Below are 27,474 nucleotides of genomic sequence, written 5' to 3' on the forward strand. Positions count from 1 at the left end.
AAGCATTTGAGAAAATTCAGCATCATTTTATGATTAAAACCCTCAGCAAAATTGGCATAGAAGAAACATACCTCAAGGTAATAAAAGCCATCTATGACAAACCCACAGTGAACATTATGCTGAACGGGGAAAAGTTAAAAGCATTCCTGCTGAGAATTGGAACAAGACAAGGATGCCAACTTTCACCACTGCTATTCAACATTGTACTGGTAGTCCTAGACAGAGCAATCAGACAAGAGAAAGAAATAAAGGGCATTTAAATGGGTAAAGGGAAGTCAAACCATTGCTGTTTGCTGATGATATGATCGTATACCTATAAAACCCTAAAGTCTCATCCAAAAAACTCCTAGCTCTGATAAATAGATTCAGTAAAGTTTCAGGATACAAAATCAGTGTAGACAAATCATTAGCACTGCTATACATCAACGACCAAGCTGAGAATAAAAATCAAGAACTCAACCCCTTTTACAATAGCTACAAAAAAATAAAATAAAATACTTAGAAGTATACCTAACCAAGGCAGGGCGTGGTGGCTCATGCCTGTAATCCCAGCACTTTGGGAGGCCGAGGCAGGCAGATCACAAGGCCAGGAGATCGAGACCATCCTGGCTAACACGGTGAAACCCCGTCTCTACTAAAAATACAAAAAAATTAGCCAGGCGTGGTGGTGGGCACCTGTAGTCCCAGCTACTTGAGAGGCTGAGGCAGGAGAATGGCATGAACCCAGGAGGCGGAGCTTGCAGTGAGCCAAGATCACGCCACTGCACTCCAGCCTGGGTGACAGAGCGAGACTCTGAGACTCCATCTCAAAAAAAAGAGAAATATACTTAACCAAGAAGGCAAAAGACCTCTACAAGAAAAACTACAAAACACTGCTGAAAGAAATCATAGGCAACATAAACAAATGGAAACATATCCCATACTCATGAATGGGCAGAATAAATATTGTGAAAATGACCATAATGCCAAAAGCAATCTACAAATTCAATGCAATTCCCATCAAAATACCATCATCATTCTTCATAGAACTAGAAAACACAATACTAAAATTCATTTGGAACCAAAAAAGACCCTGAATAACCAAAGCAAGACTAAGCAAAAAGAACAAATCTGGAGCATCACATTACCTGACTCCAAACTAGGCTATAGTTACTAAAACAGCATGGTACTGGTATAAAATTAGGCACGTAGACCAATGGGCCAGACAAGAGAACCCAGAAATAAAGCCAAATATTTACAGCTAACTAATCTTCAACAAAGCAAACAAAAACATAAAGTAGGGAAAGAAAGGACACCCTATTCAACAAACGATGCTGGGATAACTGCAAGCCAAATGTGAAAGAATAAAGCTGGATCCTCACTTCTCATCTTACACAAAAAATCACCTCAAGATGGATCAAAGACTTGAACCTAAGACCTGAAACCATAATATTCTAGAAGATAACACTGGAAAAAAATCTAGACACTGGCTTAGGCAAGGAAGTCATGACCAAGAACCCAAAAGCAAATGCAACAAAAAGAAAAATAAATATATGGGACTTAATTAAACTAAAAAGCTTCTGCACAGTTAGAGAAAAAAACAACAGAGTGAAAAGTCAACCTACGTAATGGAAAGCAATATTTTCAAATCATGTATCTGATATGGGGTTAATATTCAAAATCTGTAACACACTCTTATAACTCAATAGCAAAACCAAATTACTGGGCTAAAAATCGGGGAAAGGACCTTGGAGTATTCATCAAAGCAACTGAAAACAGGATCTCGCAGGAGTGCAAATATCCTGTTTACATTGATGTAAACAGGATAAAAATGGGATATTTATATCTTATTGATATAAACAGGATATTTGCACTGCTATGCTCATTGCAGCTTTATTCACAATAGCCAAGAGGTGTCAACAACCCAAATGTTCATTGACAGATGAATGAGTAAAGAAAATGTGGTATATACAAACAATGGAATATTATTCAGCCATAAAAAGAAGGAAATCCTGTCATACGTTACCAGATGGATGAACCTTGATGACATTACGTGAAATAAGTCAAATAAGCCAGTCATAAAAGAACAAATGCATAATTCCACCTATAGGTGGTATGTAAAGTAGCTAAACTCATAGAAGCAAAAAATAGGGTGCTAATTGCCAGGGGCTGTGGGGAGGAGGGCAATGAGAAGCTGCTGTTCAATAAGTATAGAATTTCAATCACGTAAAATGAAAAATTTCTACAGATCTGTTGTACAACAGTGTGCACACATTTTAAGTGTTACAATACTGTAAACAAATTAGTAAAACAAATTTACTAAGGGGGTGTATTTCATGTTATACGCTTGTTCTTATTTAAACCCTTTAATTTTCTTTTCTTTTTTTTTTTTTTTGAGACAGAGTCTTGCTGTCGCCCAGGCTGGAGTGCAGTGGCGCGATCTCGGCTCACTGCAGGCTCTGCACCCCCCCAGGGTTCACGCCATTCTCCTGCCTCAGCCTCCCGAGTAGCTGGGACTACAGGCGCCCACCACTTCGCCCGGCTAATTTTTTGTATTTTTTAGTAGAGATGGGGTTTCACTGTGTTAGCCAGGATGGTCTCGATCTCCTGACCTTGTGATCCACCCGCCTCGGCCTCCCAAAGTGCTGGGATTACAGGCATGAGCCACCGCACCCGGCCTAAACCCTTTAATTTTCTATTTAAGATCTGTCACAATCTGCTTCCTAACTTTTTTTTTTTTTTTAAGTCAGGTAGGTTTACTTCTGCTCTCCATTCCAGTGTTCATTTTGTATCTCTCATCCCTCGGCTCTACTTGGCCTAATCCAACCAATCTGACTAAAATCCCAACTTCTCTATTTTCTCAGAAAAATGACCATACAGATTATCCTCTCCTCTGAACTCCCTCCTACTCACTTATCATATGTTGCCCAGTTATTGTGCTTTTTACCTTTTCACTTATGAAGGGCTCATGTTTCCAGAGAATTACAAGTTCCTAACAAAAAGAAGACCATGTTTTAATTTTGTTTTTGAGTCACTGCTTAAACACAGTAACCTGCCCATTGTACAAACTCAATAAATATTTCTTAGCTAAATGTTACCTGGAGAATAAATGTCTTATATAAGAAATCTGTGTGTAAAATCTTGGTATAGTATATAGAATGTAAATCTTCAGGACTGGGTCAAAGTAATCTTAGAAAACTGTGTAGAGTTATACATCTTCCTCTTACCAAGTTAGCTTACCTCTCTACAGATGAATACATGGCATACTGTAATAATTCAGTGCAAGAACTATTTCCATATATTACGCAACATAATCCCACAAATAGTAAGCTTTCTATAAAAACTTATCAGGTCTGTTACGCAAGAGACAATAACAGCCTCTTTTAGCATACCTAATTCCATAGCCAAAGTAAAAACACAAACCTTTATAGCAACCAATAAATTATCCCTCTGTTTACTGGAGAATAGAGAATACTTATTTGCTACTCTTACCTTCTGCAGTAAGCAGCAAAAGATCTGGTTTTGCTAATGTTACAGGATTCTTGAAAGCAGATTCCCAAATTGTGTAGCTCTCAAAAAGGCTTACTGATGTATGTTTTGTATCTTAATACAAATATACATACACATACAAATCCACAATCAGTAGAACTATAATTAACACAAGTTTCCATTCCTACTTTGAGGTTTTTAGTGAACTGGCAGAAAATGAACAGAAAATAAAAGCCTTCTTTACTGCTGTGCCAGATTGCTCTGGAAAGAACCCAAGTTGTTTGCAAATAGGGTAACCGTGTATTTCAAATACAGTGCACATGATTTTCTTGATGACCACATTGTATAGCCTCAACAGAGCTTTAGCAATTTTTATCATTCCCATTTTCCAAACAAGACATTTATATAAAAATGAAAGAAGTTTCAAGATGCTTGCTTCTATGATACAGTACACCCAGCTAAAGAAACACATCATGTTAACAGGGTCAGTATGTTTGGCTGTTTTTCCCCTGTTTCTAGAAACAATTTCAAGAAAAATGAGAAGGACCAAGAAGATAGACAAAACCAGATCCTTCTCAATCTACAGAACAGAAAATTATTATTTTCTTGTTCTTTTGATAAAATCATCCCAGGATATTCTTTTAAAATTCAGTGATGTGTATAACATCAGTTAGTCTCATGATGTTGGTATTAATGAGTCTACGAACTCATGTTTATTGAATAAACTTAGATAATGGTTGAATTTCCAGTGGGTAATAATTACCAACATTGTTGTTCATTAAAATGTCTAGCTTTCAAGTCTTTTGCCCCAGTTTTGACATTCTAATTTCAAGACTTTCATGTCATAAAAGAAAATTAAATAGGTCAGTTGGCTTTCTTCCGTTCTCTGACACTTAAACTTCAAGAGAAACAAAATTCCCAAACTGAAGAGAATTTTGAAAGTTCTCTGGTTCTTCACCTAGTATGATATGCACACTTAAAAACATTAAGTTGTATTATTACTTCCACCTGAAGTATGTATTTCCCAATTTCCCAGGAGAGAATCTATTGCTCAATTATCTAGGCTCTCAGAGCACTTCACCAACTCTTTTATACAGAACTTCTTATTTCTTAATTATTATTTTTTATCTCTCCCACTAAATTGTAACCTCATCTGGAGGAGGGATGAGAGTTTAGAAATCTTTATAATCCCACATTTATTACTTGGTCTAACACAGAAGAAACTCAATAAAGGTTGAATGAATAAGTTATTGAATGAGTGGATAAATAAATGTATTTATATAATGTATAAAGTTCAAGTTCCTATGTATGCACCAGGTGAAGGGCTAAAGTTGGCAGGAAAAAGTCTCAACTCCATTCTCTACACTATTTGTCTCTCTCAACTTCCTTCATACTTCTATTTCTGCTTTTCAACCTGGTTTACTGAGAACTATTAATTATTTCTACCTCTAGATGTCAAACGGGTACCTCAAACTAAATATAACCAGAATCAAATTTCTTATCGTCCCCATCCTCCAAAACTGCTCCTCTTCCTGAGTCGCCTATTTAAGTTCAATGACATCAGCAACCCAAGTCAAAGGCTGCTTTATCTTTGACTTCTCTTTCTTCCATCACCTTCTGTTAATCAGTTACCAAGTTGTTTTATTTCCAAAACAGCTTTTAAATGGTCATTCAATTAATCATCCATTCAACCACTATTCACTGAGTTATTTATAAGTGCTATCCATATTATTCTAATTATTATGATGTATATAAAATCAATTAATCTTTTCTCTCAAAAAGGTTACAGTCTAATAGACACATAAGCACATCAGAAGTTATAATACATAAAGATAAGTGCTTGAAAGATTTTTTTTTCAGGAATATAGGAAAAGAATATTATCCCAATTAGATTTGGGAGGAACAGAAAAAGCTTCCTGGACATGTTATATGTGATGTGTAGGTATTAGCTAGATGCAGAAGGGCACAGGAGCATATATATCCGGATAAAAAATATGGCATGTAAGAAGCTGTGAGATTTGAGTAAGTATGGCATGGTTTGGCACTCTAAATAGTTTGGCTGAAGTGATGCTTTTGGAAGAGTGATGGTGGATATGACTGTATAACTATAGAATTACAGAGAGGGTTTGGTCATTAAGAACGTTATATAAAAAGTAAAAAAGTACAAGCCTTAACATGCAAGTTGTGGAGGTCACTGAAGGATTTAAGCAAAAGAGTGACGATGAGATCTACACTTTAAAAGATTATTCCATCTGCAGCTGGAAGGTAGATAGGAAGAAATGCCAGATTGGAGGCAGGAAGAACAACTACTGGAGGATAATAACACTATCGTGGTGAAAAATAAAGGGTGCCTAACTACAAGATTGGCAGTGAGAATGATTTTAAGGGTAAAGGGGAAATTTCTATCAAAGGAGAGATTGGGATAAAGGTGATAATTGATGGCATGAGGTCATTGAAGAGTCAGAAGAGGATTTGATGCAAAACATACGCAGAACTTGAAGAGGTGAATGAATACTTCTGTGGAGACAGAAAGGAAGTGGGAAAGATCCCTGCATATAGGTATAAGTTTGTAGGGGGCAGGTGGGGTTGCCTGATAAACTACAGGATGCTTAATTAAATTTGAAATTCAGATGAACAACAAATAACTTATATTATAAATATTTCCAAATATTGCACCTCCATCTTTTCACAAGTTTCTTTTTCCTGAATGCCAAAAATCCCCTTGTCTGCTTCACAAATTCCTACTCATTCATGTAGGCTCAAGTGCTATCTTCCCTGCAAAACATAATTTGACTTCCCTGACCCTGTGCTCTCACAGTATTGCTGATTATATATTATTCATTACGATTATTATTAAGGTTTTCCTGAATATCTTTCTGTAGATTTTAAGTTTCTTGAAAACAGGGATCAGGACTCTTTTTTTTCTTGAAAGTAGGGATCTCTGTAGCCTTATGGTCTAGCACAATGGCTGCCATGAGGCAGCCAATATCTGCTGAATGAATGTCCTGTTTCCAAACTTTATTATTTATTGCCTAGTTTTCCTGTCTTCAGTTTCTCTCCTCTTTAAACCATCCTCCAAACTGACATAAGAGGTATCTTTTTAAAATATAACCATCGAAGATACTTCACTACTCAAATATCTTTGATTACTTCAAGATGCCCATCTGATGAAGCAGAAACTCTTCAGCATGGTACTGAATGCTCTACATAATTTACTATCAAAGCTAAGGGTATTAGAGCTCAGACCTTGAAATCATATCTGTATTAGAATTCTGGCTATATAGCTTAAAGTTATGTGACTTCGAGTGAATAACTTAATCATCTGTAAAATGGGAATAACTACCTCATAATGCTGTTGTGAAAATTAAATGAGATAATGACTATAAATGAAATAATGTCTATAAAGCCTTTACTAGAGTACTGTGCTGCTCAATATTAAGAACACTAACAAATATAGCTATTATCAAGATCCTTTCCAGCTTCATCTCCTATCATTTCATCTCTCTCTACTCCTATTGATACCTCCATAGCAGCTACATGTCATAACTTGCCAGTTCTCCCAACTTCAGGCTATTTCATCCTTACATGTGAATTCATAATGCTTTATTTGCTTACAGTGCCCATTCTACATCAGCTTGCATGGCAAATCTTGGTATTTAAAATTTTGCTAGGGATATTTCCTAGTATACATACAAAACAGTAAGTTTGTACATATACCACAGTGTTAAATAAAATCTGTGCTGGGAAAAGGCCTAGAACGTTGCTTTAAAATGGTTAGATTAAAAGCATTACCGAAATAATAAATTAGTATGTGAGTCATCATGATGAGTTTCAATAACGGTAATAAGCTAATAATTGTGGTTTCACTTGTAAGTTAAAAATGCTTGGGTTTCTTCAGGTATTTTGTGCTATGTAGAGGTTCATGGACATCATAGGCTTTCTTTTATTTTAATCAGTGGATATCTTATGTCCCTAAAGGGTTTTTTTAGTGGTCAGGAAATTCTCATCCATTTATTTATTTTCAGCCATTTATATGCTATGGCTTTTTAGAGTTTTTTTTCCTCATCTCTTCCAAAAAATCCTTCTGGGTGATTTTGCAAATATTGTCACCCTTAATCTCAGTTCATATTGAACTAGAAAAATCATTTGCAACTATCTGAAACCTAACGTTTATTAAATGTACCCGAGACAGCTTAAAAATATCCAGAAATGTTCTGATATTCCTAAAATATTTTTCCCACTTATTGAGAATCAAGATCTCTAGATAACCATAATTATTTAGTCTCTCTTCTTCTTCTTATTTTTACCTTTGGTCCTTCAGGGCCGTTTTGTCCAGGAATCCCAATATCTCCTGGAAAACCCTAGGGAATATAAAAATGTAGAGTTTATTCCATAGAAAATTACTTTAAATCCATTTAGCATATAAAATTCCCTTTGCTATTCCTCCATATCCAGTTAAAGCAATTTATACTCCTCAAAAATTCAGCATTGAAGATTAAGTTAGGCAGTTGTTTAACACTGGAATATAAAACTTACAAAGTGTACTAAAATAGAATTTGCTTCATCAGTTATTCACAAACAATCCTGAGGTCCTCTAATTCAGTTTAAGAGATAGAAGTCTTAGTCCAAAATTATCCACAATGTGGAAATAAGGCAAAAAGGTGTATGACATGTTCTTTCAACATCATGTGGGATACAGGGCTACCAAAGATTAGGTGAATGTACTTTGTTGTACTCATTGTTTACTAACTACATGTTAACTTATAGATTTTTGTTAGGTAGAGACGCAAACAACTTCTGTCTGATAAAAAAAAAAACAGCACCCAAAATTATGGCTTAATATACAGGATTAATCAGTTTTGTATCTAACCCAACTATCTTATTCTAACATTCCCATATTTAATTGTCTATAAATACTTAAGTCCTCAAAGGCTCTATGAACCATTATCTTACAAGTTCCATCATTAATTAATAAATTGAATAAAATCTTTGACCTGTGTTTACTTTAACTTTGCATGAGAATCATGATTTTACTTTTTTGGAAATTATATTAGCAGTCTAAAATACTTGGCTGAGGAAATGAAAAAAATAAAGAAATGGATCACAGTGTTAAATACAATCTGTGCTGGGAAAAGGCCTAGAATGTTGCTTTAAAAGTATCAGATTAAAACTCTTGCTGAAATAATTAGAGTGTGATTCATCAAATTATGATTCAATAATTGTAATAAGCTAGTAATTGTGGTTTCATTTTATTGATTTTGTCATAGGTTATTTTCCACTGACATTAGTGAAGGAAAAAAGTAAAAGAAGTATAAGAATCAGCATCTTTAAAAGTAAAGAAAGCTGAAATTAAAACGTGAACATCCACAAGAAAAGGTAGTTCAGTGAAGGGATAAGTTGTAATGGGAATAAAAAATATGAAGTAAGATGGAACAGCAAGGTTGTTTCTGGGATATTCATTCTGGAAAGAAAAACAAATAATAAGAAAATGATACCAACGTATCCAGTCTGGATTAGGACACAAATGCCTCGACTCAGATTTAAAGCTTGGATTTTGTGAGGAAAAATATAATTTGGGGACATTTCTGGCAAAAGAAAAAGCAGTGGCAACAGAAACATGATCACGAGATCAGATTTCTGAATGTTCTGGAATAGTTTAATACAGATATGTTTAATACAAACTTGTTGATTGCTTTACTAATCAAAGAAAATCAGGCTCACCTATGCTATTATTTGTATATATGGCAATTTTTAAAAAACTAGATTCTTTTCCTGATAATTTTACACCCTTTCTCTAGAACACACCCTTTGTTAGTATGTTTTTTTGCCGGGGGGATTTCTTGTGGACTTGAATCAAGACACTTCCAGCTCCTGCCGTAACACTAGTTAGTCTAAAATTGAACTTATTACCTTCTCCGTTATGTTCCTCCCTCATCCTCTGTTCACTATTTGAGTGAATGTCACCTTGAGGTAATCCACCAGTTTCCAAGCCAAAAATCTGTATAACAGATTTTTCATATGCTTTGAATACTTTCATATTTTTGATATACTCTGAATACTTATTTTTCCCTCACCACCACCACCACGACCATCTTCCAATCATTTACTAGTCCCATCCATTACATCTCCCAATTCGCTGTCGGTCTGAACCACTTTTCTACAAACCTCCCTCCACAACCCTAGGGCAAGTCACTTTCTCTATTTTCCTATTGCTTCTTCATGTTCCTATCCCCTATAAAATGCATTTTCACTCTGTAGCCAGACTGATCATTCTATGGAATCTGAGCATGCCACTTTGTTACTGGCCTCAGAATAGAAGCCAAATTCTTTAATACACAGTTTACAAGGTCTTTCGTGATTTGGTGGTCTCTATTTACCTCTCTTTTTTACCCTCTTCCACCCAGCACTTCAGTCACTGAACAATTTTCATACTCTCATAATATATACTCTCTTTCAATTCTGGGCTCTTGCATATACTGTTGCCCTCACCTTGAATAATGTTCCCTTAAGTTTCCTCACCTAGAACACTTGTGTTTTAACTAGAAGACTGAATAATATTTTACTTGCAAACTTTTATTTGACCTCCATACCTTGAATTAGGTTGCTTCTAAGAACTCTCACACCATCCTGGGGTCCTACAAGGTCCCTTAATGTAGTGTTTTGGCTTGTTTTGTTTTCCTAATCAGATTGTAAACTCTTTGAGTGCAGTTTTATGTTATTCACTTCCATATTCTCTGCAACCAGTACAACGCCTGATACACAGTAAGTGCTTAAAAAATGCTTTGTCGTTGTTGTTGTTGCTGCTGTTGAATGACTGGTTTGTTTCTTCTTTTCTGTTTTTTTTTTTTTTTTTTTTTTTTTTTGAAAGAAAGTACATGTTTCGTGGCTAGTTTTAGCCCCTCAGTACTGGTTTTCAGCCAATTTAGAGCATTTAATCATAGCATCTGCATGGATAAATCAATAAATCCAGCCCATCCTCCAGATAAGCCTGGAACACACTATCACAGCGGTCCCCAACCTTTTTGGCACCAGTTTCATGGAAGACAATTTTTCCACAAGATTGGGGCATGGAGGATAGTTTCGGGATGAAACTGTTCTGCTTCAGATCATCAGGCATTAGACTCTCATAAGGAGCATGCAACCTAGATCCCTCACATGTGCAGTTCACAACAGGGTTCGTGCTCCTATGAGACTCTAATGCTGCCGCTGATCTGACAGGAGGTGAAGCTCAGGCAGTAATAGTTGCTCACCTGCCACTCACTTCCTGCTGTGCAGCCCAGTTCCTAACAGGTCACAAACCAGTACAGGTCCACAGCCCAGGTGTTAGGGGCCCCTGCAGTATCATGCCAGAAAACAAGAAAGCTATCAAAGGTATCAAAAGTACAGTCATTTTAAAAACACTTAGTAGGTGCTTGAAGAGGATCCCCTCGGCCAGATATGGGACAATATGAACTTCAACAAGGATAAGAACTACAATGGATTGAAACACATCAAATATGTTTAAATTCATAAGTTCATAATGATACAACAACAAAAACTGTCCACGTTCAAAGGATGAAAGGAGGCTCACTCATTATCTTGAAACATGGTAAACAAAGGTGAAGAATCAAGCATTTGTTCTGCCTTAGTGTGCCACTAGTAACCAAACAGTAGATGAAGGGATGTATTCCAGCCAGTAAGTGAAAAAGAAATAAGAGGATTAAAAAAATCTCCATTTTGCAATGCCACAAATAATCTAATTGATCTAGGCACTGAGCATCAACTATTACTAACATCACACACACAAAAAGAGATCACCAGACATTATGTGCTTCCTAATAAAAGAACAGAATACCACTGATTGTCTTGCCAAAAACAAACCTGAATATGGTAAGGTCTCTATATGTGACTACCAATTTGCAGGAAACACACAGGACCGAGAAACAGGCAGAACTACACCATGAGACCATAATCAGCAAAATCCAGACTGTGGAAAACTACAGATCAAATGACTGGGGAGCTTCAACAACTAAATTTTAAGGGGGAAAACAGGGAATAGAGAAAGAACTTGTAGAGTAAAAGACATAGCAAATAAAACAAATAAGCCTAAATTATAGTTTTTAAAGATGCACACTTGTGTGATAAACTATGTTTTAAAAAGGAGGAACTGCTTACTTTTGGGAGGAGAGCTGGGCTTGTGGTTTCATGGGGCACATAATGGCTTCTGGTGGTAACTGTCAGTTTTAGTCTTGACCTGTGTGGTAGTTACAAGAGTCTGTCTTATAACTGTTTGTGATATACATTTGTTTTGTATAGTTTTATGTGTCTATGTTTTACTTTACAATAAAACGGTAAGAAAAAAATTGCTGGGGTGACTTCTGGGTAAACATGCAACACTGAATATGACAAACATTCAACACAACAGAGTGTGAATCTCTGCTCCTTAAAACGTCATTAAAATATCAGTGGAGAAATATTAAAAAGACAAACTGGTAAGGTCAAGGATAATAGAAGAAAAAGATGTCAACACAGCTGATCTCATAGTATAGTCATACAAGCTGAATATTTTAAAATTGAAACTTTATTGAAAAGCTAACAAATATATAAGCACAAGTTTTTTTATTTTTTATTTGTATTGGCTTGTATTTATTTATTTATTTTATTTTTCTATTATACTTTAAGTTTTAGGGTACATGTGCACAACGTGCAGGTTTGTTACATATGTATACATGTGCCATGTTGGAGTGCTGCACCCATTAACTCTTCATTTAACATTAGGTATATCTCCTAATGCTACCCCTCCCCACTCCCCCCACCCCACAACAGGCCCCAGTGTGTGATGTTCCCCTTCCTGTGTCCATGAGTTCTCATTGTTCAATTCTCACCTATGAGTGAGAACATGTGGTGTTTGGTTTTTTGTCCTTGTGATAGTTCGCTGAGAATGACGGTTTCCATTTTCATCCATGTCCCTACAAAGGATATGAACTCATCATTTTTTATGGCTGCATAGTATTCCATGGTGTACATGATAAGCACAAGTTATTAAAAGGAGGAGAAAGATTTCTATTTCCTTCCCACATAGGAGAGCTTAGAACCCTGGCCAAAAAAACTTTTCATTATTTTAAAAATTCATACCTAGGTTACTACCAAGTAGAGATCTTGCCTTTTAAATAATACATTTCAATATGTCAAAACCAGAGTTAACTGTATCAACTGAACTTTAATGATAACATATCTATAAAGGAAACCTTTTTTTTAAACACACTCAAAATGTACATCAAATAACATGGACATCTTTGCCAAGTAGCAAAATTTCAGAAAGCTTACAGATTGAAAAATAAAAAGTACATCATCAGAGTCCATACTTTTCATTTTAAAAAACTACATTAGCATGAAACGATACAGGAAGAAAAGTAAAAACAAAAATCTGATAAAGATGCTCTAATTCATTTTTATAAATTTAAAATAATTTAGAAAACATTAATAAGTCCAAACATTTTCTCTCACAATGTGTTTTACTACCTCAGTTAAGTCATCTTATCACAATTTAAAATATAATACCTTAGTGAAGGAAGGAAACAGCAGTCTGCCTTCTGGTGTCTTCTTAATAGAACTAGTCTGACCACCAATTTTTACCAAGAAGCAGAAAAAATAACTAGTTTTAGGCCAGGCACGGTGGCTCACGCTTGTAATCCCAGCACTTTGGGAGGCCGAGGCGGGTGGATCACGAGGTCAGGTGATCGAGACCACGGTGAAACCCCGCCTCTACTAAAAATACAAAAAAAATAGCCGGGCGTGGTGGCGGGCGCCTGTAGTCCCAGCTACTGGGAGAGGCTGAGGCAGGAGAATGGCGTGAACCTGGGAGGCGGAGCTTGCAGTGAGCCGAGATTGCGCCACTGCACTCCAGCCTGGGCGACAGAGCGAGACTCCGTCTCAAAAAAAAAAAAAAAAGAAGTAGTGTTAAAAATAGTATGTGAAAATATGTCTTCTGTTTTCAGACCCTTCACATCTGTTTGCTGTACTGAGAAGAGTGACTCAGCATTCTCTCCAGTAAAAACAAAGTTTTATTATTCTATAATCACTAGAGGCTGGAGACTAATTCACATGCATTTTTTTTAAAGCAAAACCTGGGAACCGAAGCACTAGCAGATTCCATTAGTTTCCTGGGAAATCATAAAAGTAAAATATTATCATTCTTATTTGGCAGTAGCTAGAAGCTTGGAAGCTAGAGTGTCCTAACGGAATACATTATATTATGCGCTACATACATTGAGCACTTTAATAGTTTTCCAATAGAAGTGTTAGAGTCTCTGTTTTCTATTGAAGTATATAGTCCCTCAAGTTAAAAAATGGTAAGTGGATAAACTTATACACATATACACAAACTAATTACAATATATCCATAAAATGAACAGCCTGGATGTGGCAACCTAGACGAATCTCAAGTGTGTTATGCTAAGTGAAAAAAGCCAGACAAAAAAAAAAGAGTACATACTATATGAGTCAGTTTATATAAAGACTTTAGAAAATTCCAATTAATCTAGAGTGACAAAGAGCAGATCAGATGTGGCATGGAAAGGGAGAAGACGAGGGACAAAAATAAGGTATTATATAAAAAGTGAACAAATAAATTACTGGGTTTGACAGATATGTTCATTATCTTGATCTTGGTGACGGTTTCACAGGTTATACATATGTCAAAAATTACCAAATTGTAAAATTTAAATATAGGCAGCTTATTACATGTCAATTATACCTCAATAAGCCTGTAAAAAGAAAGGTATTTAGTATTGGGTATTTTAGATAATCATATGCTTTATGGTAGGCAACACTTTTTAAGGATTTAAAGATCTTTAGAGAGAATATATAATTTATTAGTTGAACTAGTTTTCAGATAAAATCAGTGTTGCTCAGATTTTGGCTTGTTTTAGAGGTAATAACATGTTAAATTATAATAACAGCTTCAAAACAAATTACATATTTTGGAAAATTGAAACTTTTCTGATATTTTGCAAGGTAGCTTTAAGATGTCCTGTTGTTATAGATAAGAGTGACACTTGGGCCATTTAACTCCTATGGAAAATTTCAATTATTGATTTAATATCCACTGTGCTTTAAATATAAAAGAACACAGTATAGTTTCGCTTAAATGTATCTTCTGAGGAGTTTATAAGTCTGAACAAAGTAGAGATGAATATAGCCCTTAGAAAAACAATCATTAAAAAAAGCTAAAAGATAAAATTAATAAAGGCAACATGTAAATTATGAATTCTTGAGGGCAAAGTTATGCAAAGCCTTGGCTGGTGTTGTGTATACATAGTATTATTGAATATATAGTTTATATTCAATAAACATTTGATGGCCTGAATTGATGACCAAATTAAAAATAAATCCTATTTGAATAATAACTTTTTCAATTAGGCAGTTTCAAAGTTATCCTGAAAAAAAAATAAACTAGCCTATCTTCTACAGACAGGACTGAAATTTTACGTATTCAAACAAGTAAGAATGTATGCAGAGGGAGAGAGGTTTTGTAAGAGGATAATTTGGTCTGAGACAAGGATCCAGGTTACAGTCACAAGATTTTGTTTTCTAACATTTATGGAAGCACATGTCACGTCAGTAATATGATGAGTCCAGGTAGGAAAGTAATAATAAAAAAGAAAAACATTAAAATAGGCTTTACTGAGTAAGAATAACCTATCCAAAAGTTAATGCCAAAAAATATTTCAAAAGGCAAATGTAATAAATTCACTTTCCCAGTAATCTATAGAAACTAAACTTTAGCACAGGGAAGCATGCAAATTGCAAATGAAGGAACTATTCTGTCTTCTGAGGAAACCACAAACAGAAAATACAGTTTCTTGAAAATGCAAAATAATCCATCTAGGTATCTGCCTCTCCTTCATTTTCTTTTGCTGTTTTAGATCTAAAAGCCATCAAAACCAGGTATTTTCCATCATGATACTGCTGAGAAAATTGGTGATTACTGCTATTCATATATTTTCCCTTCTGTAATTCTATGTATTTGAGCAGAAAATATAGCACAGCTCAATTCCGTATGTGCAGCATCCTGAAAACTCAACAGAGAAAATCCACAAAACTACAGACAATAAAATTCCTTATGACAAAACATATATTCTGTGTTCCAAATAAGACTTTTGTTTAGATAGTATTTACAGTATTTTTTAAAAAGAGATTGAGTCTTGCTCTGTCAATCAAGCTGGAGTAGAGTGGCATGATCACAGGTGTGTGCCACCACGTTCAGCTAATTAAAAAAAAATTTTTTTTTTTTTTTTTTAGAGATGTGGTCTCGTTTTGTTGCCCAGGCTGATCTTGAACTCCCAGCCTCAAGTGATACTCTTGCTTCAGACTCCCAAGTAGCTAAGATTAGAGATACAAGTGATCTGTGCCCAGATATTCACAGTATTTTTAACATCACTTTTAAAGGAAACTACAAAGTCAACTGGAAAGTTTACTTTTAGTCTTCTAAAGTCCACATAAAATTATAGTTAAGTTATAATTCAAAAATAAACTATTCTGGCCATTATTTGATATTTAGGTTTAGATAATCCATAGTGACAAAAAGCAGATCCCCCCATGGTAGCCTGAAGAGGGAGGGTGGAAGGAGAGGCAGAAAAGAAGGATTACAAATGTAAACAAGAAAATTTGGGGGTTTGATGGGTGTGTTCACTATCCTGATTTTGTTCATTGATATGGTTTGGGTCTGTGTCCCTATGTTGGAGGTGGGGCCTGGTGGGAGGTGACTGAATCATGGGGGCAGATTTTACCCTCAGTGCTGCTCTCATGATACTGACTGCTTGCAAGATTTGGTTGTTTAGAAGTGTGTGGCACCTCTCCCTTCTCTCTTCCTCCTGCTCCGGCCATGTAAGATGTTTCTGCTTCCCCTTCGCCTTCTACCATGATTGTTAAGTTTCCTGGGGCCTCCCCAACCATGCTTCCTGTACAGCCTGCAGAACCGTGAGCCAATTAAACCTCTTTTCTTTATAAATTACTCAGTCTCAGGTATTTCTTTATAGCAGTGCGAGAACGGATGAATACAGTGATGGTTTCACAATTTACACATATGTCAAAAGTTATCCAATTTTACCACATATAACTTTGTTATATGTTAACTATACCTCTATAAAGCTGTAACAAAAAAAGGTAATTGGTATTAGGTGTTTTAGATGCTCCTTTTTGGTAGGCAACAGTTGGTAATAATTCGAAGATCTTTAGAGAGAAAATAGAAATTATTCATTGAACTTGTCCCAAGATAAAATCAGTGGAGATCAGATTTTGAATTATTTGAAGGTAACAGCATAACCATTATTTACTGCATATTTTTGGCTAAGTATAATTATAGGTACTCAATATCTATATATCTGTCTCAGAATTCTTAGAAATATCTTAAGAATATCAATTTGGCTGAGTATGGTGGCTCACACCTGTAATCCTAGCACTTTGGGAGGCCGAGGCAGGTGGATCACCTGAGGTCAGGAGTTTGAGACCAGCCTGATCAACATGGCGAAAACCCGTCTCTGCTAAAAATACAAAAAAATTAGCCAGGCGTGGTGGTGGGTTCCTGAAATCCCAGCTACTAGGGAGGCTGAGGCAGGAGAATTGCTAGAACCCTAGGGGCGGAGGTTGCAGTGAGCTGAGACGGCACCACTGCACTCCAGCCTGGGCGACAGAGGGAGACTCCATCTCAAAACAACAACAACAACAACAACAAAAACCAAAGAAGAATATAAACTAACTTAGTCAAGACAAGATGTAGTTACTATGTATCAGGCACTGTTCTTGCACTGATCATATACTAGAAAACAAAAAAATTCCTTGGCTTCATAGAATGTATATTCTGGAGACTGTTTATCTCAAAGATTCTCTCCCTTTCAATGTGTGTATGTTTGCAGCATGGAGTGGGAAGTTAGGTGATTAAAAAAGATTTATATTGTTATGAGGAACTGGCATGTCTCAGTTATCTACTTTTGTTTTAGATACACAGCTATGGGTCTACGGCCACTCTATGTTGTTTCACATTCTCTCTTTCTTCAAATGGGATATCCGGTTTTCTTTCATATATATGTGTGTGTGTGTGTGTGTATACATATATATGTGTGTGTGTGTGTGTGTGTATATATATATATATATATATACCAGTTAGTAGAAATGTATACATATACTTAGGCCTCACTGAAAATAATGCACCTTACCCTGAGAACTTGGCCTTAGAGATGTAAGCAATAATTGGCCAGTACCTTGGCTACTTTCCTTTGGAGAAAGGAGAGTGCGTTTTCAGCTGTGTAGGTGCCTGCACTATGTTAGGCAAAGGCATGTTTAAAACTGTATAAGTGGCAAGAGGGTACAAGTAGATATTGGGCAATAAAGATGTGAAATGTAGAGGACATGTCTTCAATCTGCTAAAAATCTCTTTGGGGAAACATTATTCCCCATTTCTCAGTCCATGTACTCTCATCCCCATCCCAGTTTCCAGGGGTGGGAAAATGACCTAAATCTTGCAAATTACAGTATTCCTATTCCATTGCTATTGCAACTGATTGAAAGACGGTCATGTGGGCTGGGCACAGTGACTCACACCTGTAATCCCAGCACTTTGGGAGGCCAAGGTGGGTGGATCACAAGGTCAGGAGTTAGAGACTATCCTGGCCAACATGGTGAAACCTCATCTCTACTAAAAATACAAAAATTAGCTGGGTGCGGTGGCATGTGCCTGTAGTCCCAACTACTCAGAGGCAGGAGAATCGCTTGAACCCAGGAGGCGGAGGTTGCAGTGAGCCGAGATCGCGCCACTGCACTCCAGCCTGGCTACAGAAATAAATAAATAAATAAATAAAGATGATTATGTGGTCAAAGCCTGATTGGCTGGAGTCTCCTAAGAACTTTTGCTAGAGATATAAGGAAAAAAAGCGTGCTTTATTTTTGCTTAGATTGCTAACTCTGAGGGCAACAGAAGCCTAGAGTTGCCAATGACCACTTTTTCTAGTGTGTTCCTGTGAATGTAGCCAACAGAGAAATGCCAGGATAAGATTTACAGAGTGTCTTGGTTATATTCATCAAGTTCGTGTACCTAGCCAAGTCTCTAGACACACACACTCCTGGACTTCCTGATTATATTTGCCAATTCTGATTTTTTTTAACTTAAAACTGTTCAAACTGAGTTTCTGTCACTTGCAATGGAAAAAGACCTGAGTAAAACATTGAACTATTCGCACTTTTTTACATACATCTAGCTTCTTCACACATCTGTGCTTTTAACAAATCCTGTTTCCTCTGGCTGGAATGCCCTTGCCCTCTGTTTCTACTTGATAAATCCCTACTATTTCTTCAAGTCACTGCTCAAACACCCATGTACTCCATGCCCCTGGTTCTTGCATCACATAACTTGTTACCTACTCAAATGTAATATGATCTATGAAAACTTTCACAATCCACCTTAGTCAGAATCAGCAGCTGATTATTTTATATCCGTACAGAACTCTGTTAATATGGCTAGTTAGCACTATTCATACTATACTGTAATTAAGGGCATGTTTCTCTATTCCAATAAAATGTAAGCTCATGCAGGAAAAGGAATGTATCTGACCCATTTTTGTACCTCCAATATTTAACTTCACATGTCACTGGGAGATAATTCTTCATTGGTCCCTTGCATTTCCACACATTCTGCAAATGAGGTATTGACTTTGCATTATTCCAGACACTCTCTTCAGAGATTTTTGCATTGCTTCTTGAAGCAAAGGGCAGGAAGGAATGCGTACTGTGCAAGATAATGGAGATAATATCTCTCTGGAATACATTATCTTTTCTGACTGCCCATTATAAAAGATTTAGTCTCCTTAAACTTCAGATTCCTCTTCTGTAATGCAACCTACCGCATATGCAAGTATCATCTAGCCCTCTTCTTGTCACCCTGTGGGAAGTGGGGCTCAGTGAATCAGTGCAAAAAAGTTGACACTCTGGAAAGTGCTTTTGCCAAGAGTAATAAACTATCTTTTGCCATTGTTCTAGGAGCTTGTGTCTTTTACCAGAATCATTGAAACTGTCAGGCTAACTTGTTGGCTTGCAAATGGAATAAAATCTCAGATTCTGACAATTTTGGTGATGAAGATGGAATACTGATAGAGACATAGCTTTCTGGAGGAGGAAGTATTATGGCCTCACAGATGATTAACAGCATTTGAGAGAAGTCCATGGGAAATGGCAATGACTACGTGAACCAAATATATGGTCAACCAGGCAATAAATGGTCCTCCACTTTATTGCCTGTTTAGAGGAGGTACTGGGAGAGACAGCTTCAGGCCAAGTACAGGGAAATAAGTTCAAAGGGCAGAAAGACTTCCTCATCAATCTGGTGAGCAGTTTCAGGTTTGCAACATTGTAACAACTAGTACTAAGATTCCAGCTGGGGGCAGTGGCTCATACCTGTAGTCCCAGCACTTTGGGAGGCTGAGGTGGGCCGATAGGCGGATAGCTTGACTAGCCTGGGTAACATAATGAAAACCCATCTCTACAAAAATAAAAAATAAAAAACTTAGCTGGGTGTGGTAGTGCATGCCTGTTGTCCAAGCTATTTGACAGGTTGAGGTGGGAGGACTGCTTGAGCCTGGGAGGTTGCAGCTGCAGTGGCCGTGATCATGCCACTCTAGCCTGGGTGGGCAACAGAACAAGATCCTGTCTCACTAAAATAAAATAAAATAAAATAGTAAAGAAAAGAAAAGAAAAAAAAGATTCATCTTGGGTAGGTAGAAGACTCTATCTCCTTGTACATAATAGTTACAGAGACTCCCATCTACAATGAGTATAAAAGGATGAAAATTTGTGACCAGTATGAGCAAAAACCAGGCAAAGCAATAGAACTTTGGTTGGTTCACCTGGGAGATGAGAGGGGGGTCTCATAGTTTTTCACAACACAAGAATTGCAACATTAGCCCACATTACCTAACCACTGAATATGCTGCCTCTGACATAGCTTGAAATATAAGGTCTTATACAATTTGATGCCAATCTACTTTTACAGCCTTATTTGTCACTCTGTGCCAACACACAAAAAGACTGTATCAGCTAGCCAGTGTCACCCACTTCTGTAAATCCACAATGCATATAACCTAGGTCTCTAGGCTCTGCTTATATGGTTCATTGTGCTTGGAATGCCCTCCCCTTTTCCTGCAATTTATTAATAAACAATTTAATTCAAGGTCCATCATTTCTGTAAACTCTTCCATCTTTTCTATGAACTGTTCTCTATCCTTTCATTTTATGTTAATCTATCTCTACTAACACTGAACTATAACAACTCCTTGATTCTCACATGATGCCTTCACCATTACCTAACAGTTTACATATAGATTTTGTTCTTCCCAACTAGACTAAATTTTCCTAAATTATTGATAACATTTTGTTTTTTAATATATCTTACAGTGATTACTAGGCACATATTTGCACATAGTAGAAACCTAATACATTTTTTCCATTGACTGAATCACATGTACTCTTTCAGCATGACTTAAGTGACAATTAAAAACATGAAATTTCTCATCCAAATCCAAGTCATAAAAGATATTAAAGAAGTAAATCGTTTAGGTGAAGGGAATCCATTACATTCTAATCAATTAATATAGCTGGCCACAGTCTAGCTTATTCCAGTTAAGTCCACTGAAGTACTAAAAATGAAGTTTAAAAGCATGCTTTTACTTGATATAGCCAGATTTTTGAAACTCACTTCAGTCTTTGTCTCTAATGAAGACCACCCTGATGGAAAAAGAGGACCCACTGTTTGGCCACTTCTGGCACTGCTGTGATTAATGGTCTTGATTCATTTTTGTCATAAACAATTGGCCTCATATACCAAGTACATCATCCAAAATTCAAATATTTGGCGATCTCTGTAGCCCAGGGGGCTTAATAGCTGAATCAACAAACATTCTAACCATCCTGCTACCATATAAGAAGGTGCTCTGCTGCCAGAACTGAGAGGATACATGGGATTAGTGCTCAAAACTGATACGACTATGCTTAAAGAAGTAGAAATGATTCCTGTAGAGCATTTTCCATATGTTTTTATTAAAAGCAGACAAAAACCAGTATGGAAAAAATAAATCTTATGTATTAAGGCAAGTGATGTTTTATCTTGGAACACCTCTGATATTTACAATTCTATGAAAAGCTAAATGCACTGATCTTTTCACTTCATTGTTACAGCATATGCAAGTATCATTACTGTCACATTGCCTAGAACAAGCAAAACATTAAGAAGAGAAAAAATCTTTGAAGTGGTTTGAAGTCACATTTGCTCAGCTGGTCTTTAATGATGAACAGTTCTCTTCAATGCCAATGGCAAATAGCATTTACAACAAAAACTTCAGAGTACTTTGCTTTCACCAACTCTTATGAAGATTTGAGTTTCCTAACTAGAAGTCACTAGCAAGAAATGGTGGCCAGTCCTGTCCTGCCTTTTTAGTTGAGTAGATGACCATTTGCATGGTATGGTTAAGTTGAGAGGTATAAAAGTTTCTAGTCATCCATAAGTTTTTCCCTGCTCACTAAATGATACCCTAAATTCTTTGATTAATGACATTTTGCATTAGTTTCAGGTTTCTGTTCATTCAAGGAAATTTCATACCCTTGAAAGAGGGATACATTGCAGTTAGCTCATAATAATTTACTGCTGGGAGTGAAATATATTTATCAGGTCTTTCCATGAAAACAGGCTTTGATGGGAAGGGCAAATTATAGGGGAAAAAAAAAGAGCACACCAATTATTTGAGATGGAAAAGAACTCATGCCCAAGGGAGGAAATATATATATATCATAAATATATATATTTATACACACACACACACACACACACACACACACACACACAAAGGAGAGACTAAGACTAAGAGCATCAGGAAAAAAAAATTATTCAACTATTTACAACTTTCTCTGAGGACTGCACTAATTCTAGTCTTTCAAGGGATGACCTGATTTTTAATTTTTAATTTTATCAAACCTAATCAAACCTGATGCCTGGGAAAAAAGACAGACAGAGATAGTAGAGGCTTTGACACGGTATGAGAATTGAATATTGACTTCTTGACTATAAGCTCCTGAAGTCAGGACCTAATCTTATTCACCTCTGCACTTTTTTTCTTAGTGATTGACATATATAATAGATATCCCGAAAGATCTGTTGAAAATGAATAGTAAGAATTGGATTGTCTAAAGAGGAGCATAAAAGGCAGAGATATTCCCATAGGTGGATCTTTGGGTTCTGATGGTCAGCCAATCACTTACATCTCTATGACTGTCAGTCACATTGTGTGTGGGGGGATGTCACAGATTAGTGCCACCATTAAAAACCTAAAAGATGTAGGGGTGGTGGCCCCTATCACAGCACTGCTGAATTCACCAGGCGGGCCCCTGCAGAGATCAGATAGATTCTGGAGGGTGACTGTAGACTACCACAGCCCCAGTCACAGCTGCTTTGTCAGATGTAGTATCATTGCTAGAGAAGATTACTAAGTCTTCCCATAAATGGTATATAGTCACCAATTAAGCAAACGTACCTTTTTCCTTTAAAATTAAAAAAGATAATAAAAAACAAGTTTGCATTCATGTAGTATGGACAATAGTCACTTACAGTTTTCCTGTGTTCTCCTGCCTCTGTCATATGATAGAGGTTCAGTCTGAAGAGATCTGAACCTTCAGTGAATACCACAGAACATCACCCCAAACCACTACATACGTGATGTCATGCTGATTGAACAAGATGAGCAAGAGATGGCTAATACAATAGAGAATTTGGCAAGACACATGCACTCAAGATGGTAGGATAAACACCCTTCAAAGATTCATAAGCCGGCCAATTTTCTAAAGATTTAGGATCCCAGTGGTTAGGGATATACTTGAATAGCCCCTCTAAGGCAAGAGCAAGTTGAGAGTCTTACATACTCCACCACAAAAAAAAGAAAGGCACGCCTTTTGGGGTCCAAGGAGCAAACCATTCTATACCTAGGAATACTACTCTAGCCCATATACCAGGTGACACCGTAGGCTGCTAGCTTTGAGCGGCACCCAAAACAGGAAAGGGCAACATCATAAGTCTAGGACAAGGTACAATCAGTCCCACCACTTGTACATTTAATCCAGAAGACCCTCTAGTATTGGAGGTATTACGGTGAGCCTATGGCACTTTGCAGTGAGAGAAACAAATGCTGCCTCTGGAATTCAGGAGTAAGGCCATGTCATCTGAAGCAGAAAATAATATGCTTTTTGAGAAACAGTTTTTGGTGTTACTGGAACGTAGTAAAGGAAGGACACTTGACTATGGGACATCAAGTAACCACACACTTAGAACTTGCCATTATGTCCTGGGTTCTGTCAGGCTGCCAAGACAAAAATTCAAATGGGCACTAGCAGCAATCCATTATACAGGAGAAATGTTATATACAGGATTGAACCCAAGTGGGACCAGGAGGAACAAGTAAGCTGCATTAACAGGTAGCCCAAACCCCAATGTCACCTTCACACTCACTGCAGTTCCCTTCTCCTGGCTTATAACTAAAGGAATATGTGTTAGGGTGAGAAAATAGCTCCCAGATGACTAGCTGGAGGAGGAGAAAAAGCTTCAGCTTGGTTTATGGTTGGGTCAGCTTGGTAAGCAGTTCTAGCTGAAAATGGATAGCAACAGCAAAAAAGGTACACTTATGAGTACTCTGAATAATAACAGAGAAGAAAAAGTCATCCTAATGGGTAGATCTGTGAGCAGTGTACCAGCTCATCATCTTTTGTGTGGCAAGAGAAATGACCTGAAGTGAGGATATATAGATTCCTGGGCAGTAATCAATGGCATGATTATCTGGTCAGGGGCCTGAGAGGAAAAAAAATAGAGGAAGAGAGAGATCTGAGATAGAGTCACATGAATAGACACATGGGATTAGGCAAAGAGTATGAAGAGTTCTACCTCACACATTAATGCCCACCAGGAGGCATATACCATGAAGGAGGTTATAAAAAACCAAGTAGACAAAATGACTTGGCCAGTTGACATTAGCCAGCCTTCATCTTTGGTCACTCCCAGACTGGCATGAGTATCACATGAATGGAGAAGACATGGTAGCAGAGACAGAAGTTATGTATGAGCCCAACAGCATGTACTATCACTTACCAAGGACGTTCCAGCTTCTGCTGCCTCCGAAAGTCCCATTTGTCAGCAAAAAAGACCAACAAAGTCCCCATTATGGCACCATTCCTCAAAGAAGACAACCAGCTAATCGGTGGCAAATTTCTTACATTGGGCCCCTTCCAACCTGGAAGTAACAGCAGTTCATCCTCACAAAGACAGATATCTATTTTGGGTAAGAGTTTGCCTTTCTTGTCTATAAAGTTCTACTAGCACCACTATCTAGAGACTTACAGAATGCCTGATCCACAGGCATGAAACCTCACAGAACACAGCACCCAAAAATGGAGACCCTCTTTACACTGAAGGAGGTGCAAGGAGTAGGCCCATGATGTAATCCATTAGTTTTAATCCTGCCCAATCTAGAGGCATCCAGCCTCATATAACATTGGAATTTCCTTCTAAAGTTATAACTGATGTGCCAGGTAAAAGAAAATAATGTGAAAAAAAATGGTGTACTACCCTTTAGGACACAGTGGATTTATTAAATCACTGACCCCTATATGGAGTTTTGTCCCAAATAGGATGAACATTTGGGTCTAAAGCCCAAGGAGTGGAAGCAGGTATGGTCGTATTTACCATCACTCCCAATGACACACTGTATTCTGTGCTTCCTTCACCACACTCTGAACTCTACAGGGCTAAAGATCTTGTTACCCAAAGTAGGGGGTCTCTCTTGACAGAAGACACAACAAAGGTCTTACTAAACTAAAAGTTATGACTGCTACCAGAGCACTTTGGACTTTTTGTCACCAGGTCTGAACAAATAAAAAGAGAAGTCACCACACTGGCATGACTAATTGACCCTGATAAACAAAAGGAAGCATGACTGCTTCAATACAATAAAGGCAGGAAGGAATATATGTGAAACTCAGGTGATACACTGGGCACCTTCTTGTACTCCTGTCAAACATACATGCTCTTCAGCAATGAAGGTTTAGGTTATACTACCAGATAAGCTACCAAGATCTGCTGAGGTGATAGCTGAGGGTGAGGGGAATGTAAAATGGATAGTGAAAGAGTGAGAAAAGTACCAGTTGTGGCTCTGAGAGCAACTGGATTGACAGAGGCCACAGTTCATCCTATTAACACAGACAGATGAAGTAAAACAAAAATAAGTGAAGATACAGCAAATCTAAACAACATAATCAATAAGGAAGGGCAAATCACTACATACCAAACTTTGCACCTGATAACAAGAATATACCATCTTGTCAAGAAGACATTGAACATTCACAAAAAGTGAACATATATTAGGTAAAAAAGAAAAAGATCAGTAAGTTCTATAAAGTAAAAAAAAAGTCTCTGATCACCATGCAATGAAACCGGAAATTATTAACAAAATCAAAACTGAAAAAGCTCTCCCACTTGAAAATTTAAGAATTGTCTATTTAAATAATTATTGGGTGAGAAGGGATATACAAATTGAAATGATAAAATATCAAAAAGTAATTTTAATAAATAGACTCCATATGGAGTCTATTGAATACATTTAACGATCAGAGAAGAAATAACAGACCTTAGTAATTTTATGAATATAAATAAAAGAATAAAAAGAAATTAGAAGAGGAACAAAGCAAGAATATCCCCTCTTATGACTCCTTGTCAACATTATACTGGAAGTCCTAGATAATACAATATGACAAGAAAAAGAAATAAAAACTATACAGATTGAGAAGGAAAATATAAAGCTGCCTTTGTCACAGATGACACGATTGGCTATGTAGAAAATCAGAAAAAAATGAACAAAATCCTCTTGGAATGAATAAGCAGTTAGAGCAAGGTTGTAGGATACAAGGTTAATATACAAAAGTTAACTGACTTCTTGTATACCAAGAACAAACTAATTAAATTTGAAATTAAAAACACAATACAGCACCAAAAAATGAAATACTTAGGTATGAACCTAAGAAAATAAGTACAAAATTTACATGAGGAAAACTATAAAATTATGATCAAAGAAATAAAAAAGAATTAAGTAAATTCTTCCCAATGTGATCTATAGATTCAATGCAATACCAAACAAAATCCCATAAGTTATTTGTGGATACTGACAAACAGATTCTAAACTTTATATGGAGAGGCAAAAGACTCAAAATAGCCAACCCAACTTGAAAGAGGACAGAGGTGGAGGACTGATACTACTGAACCTCAAGACTTACTATAAAGCTACAATATTCAAGACAGTATGGTAATGAAGAAACAATAGATAAGTAGATGAGTGGAACAGAATAGAGAACCCAGAAATAGACCCACATAAATACAGTCAACTGATCTTTGACAAAGGAGCAAAGGCAATACAATGGAGCAAAGATACTCTTTTCAACAAATGGTGCTGAAATAACTGGACATCTACATGCAAAAAAGAAATGAAAGGAATGAATGTAGACACAGACCTTACACCTGTCACAAAAATTAATCGAAATAGATCACAGACCTAATGTAAAATGCAATATTATAAAATCCTAGCAGATAATACAGGAGAAAATCTGGATGACCTTGGGTATGGCAATTACTTTTTAGAAACAACACCAATGACACAATCCATACTGAACTTTATTAAAATTTAAAACTTCTGCCCTGCAGAAAACAGTGTCAAGAGAATAAGAAGACAAACCACAGACTGGAAGAAAATATTTGCAAAAGGCACATCTGATAAAGAACTGTTACCCCAAATATATAAAGAACTCTGAAAACTCAACAATCAAAAAAAAAAACATTAAAAAAAGGCCAAAGACCTTAACAAATACCTCACCAAGGAAGATATACATATGGCAAATAAGCATATGAACAGATGCTCCAAATTATGTGTCATTAGGGAAATGCAAATTAAAACAACA

The 27,474-nt window shown here is 36.7% G+C and overlaps 1 protein-coding gene across 1 annotated transcript in view; it reads right to left on the reverse strand.

Annotated features, from left to right (window-relative positions):
- The window catches only part of COL24A1 (collagen type XXIV alpha 1 chain), a 486,748-nt gene that overhangs the window by 225,965 nt on the left and 233,309 nt on the right, over positions 1-27,474 (reverse strand). Inside the window, exon 22 of the mRNA XM_063624268.1 lies at positions 7,776-7,829. Within this exon, the coding sequence (XP_063480338.1) occupies positions 7,776-7,829 (54 nt within the window). The remainder of the gene's footprint in view (positions 1-7,775; positions 7,830-27,474) is intronic.

The sequence above is a fragment of the Symphalangus syndactylus genome, chromosome 12 (genome assembly GCF_028878055.3).
Source record: "Symphalangus syndactylus isolate Jambi chromosome 12, NHGRI_mSymSyn1-v2.1_pri, whole genome shotgun sequence".
Lineage (NCBI taxonomy): Eukaryota > Metazoa > Chordata > Mammalia > Primates > Hylobatidae > Symphalangus > Symphalangus syndactylus.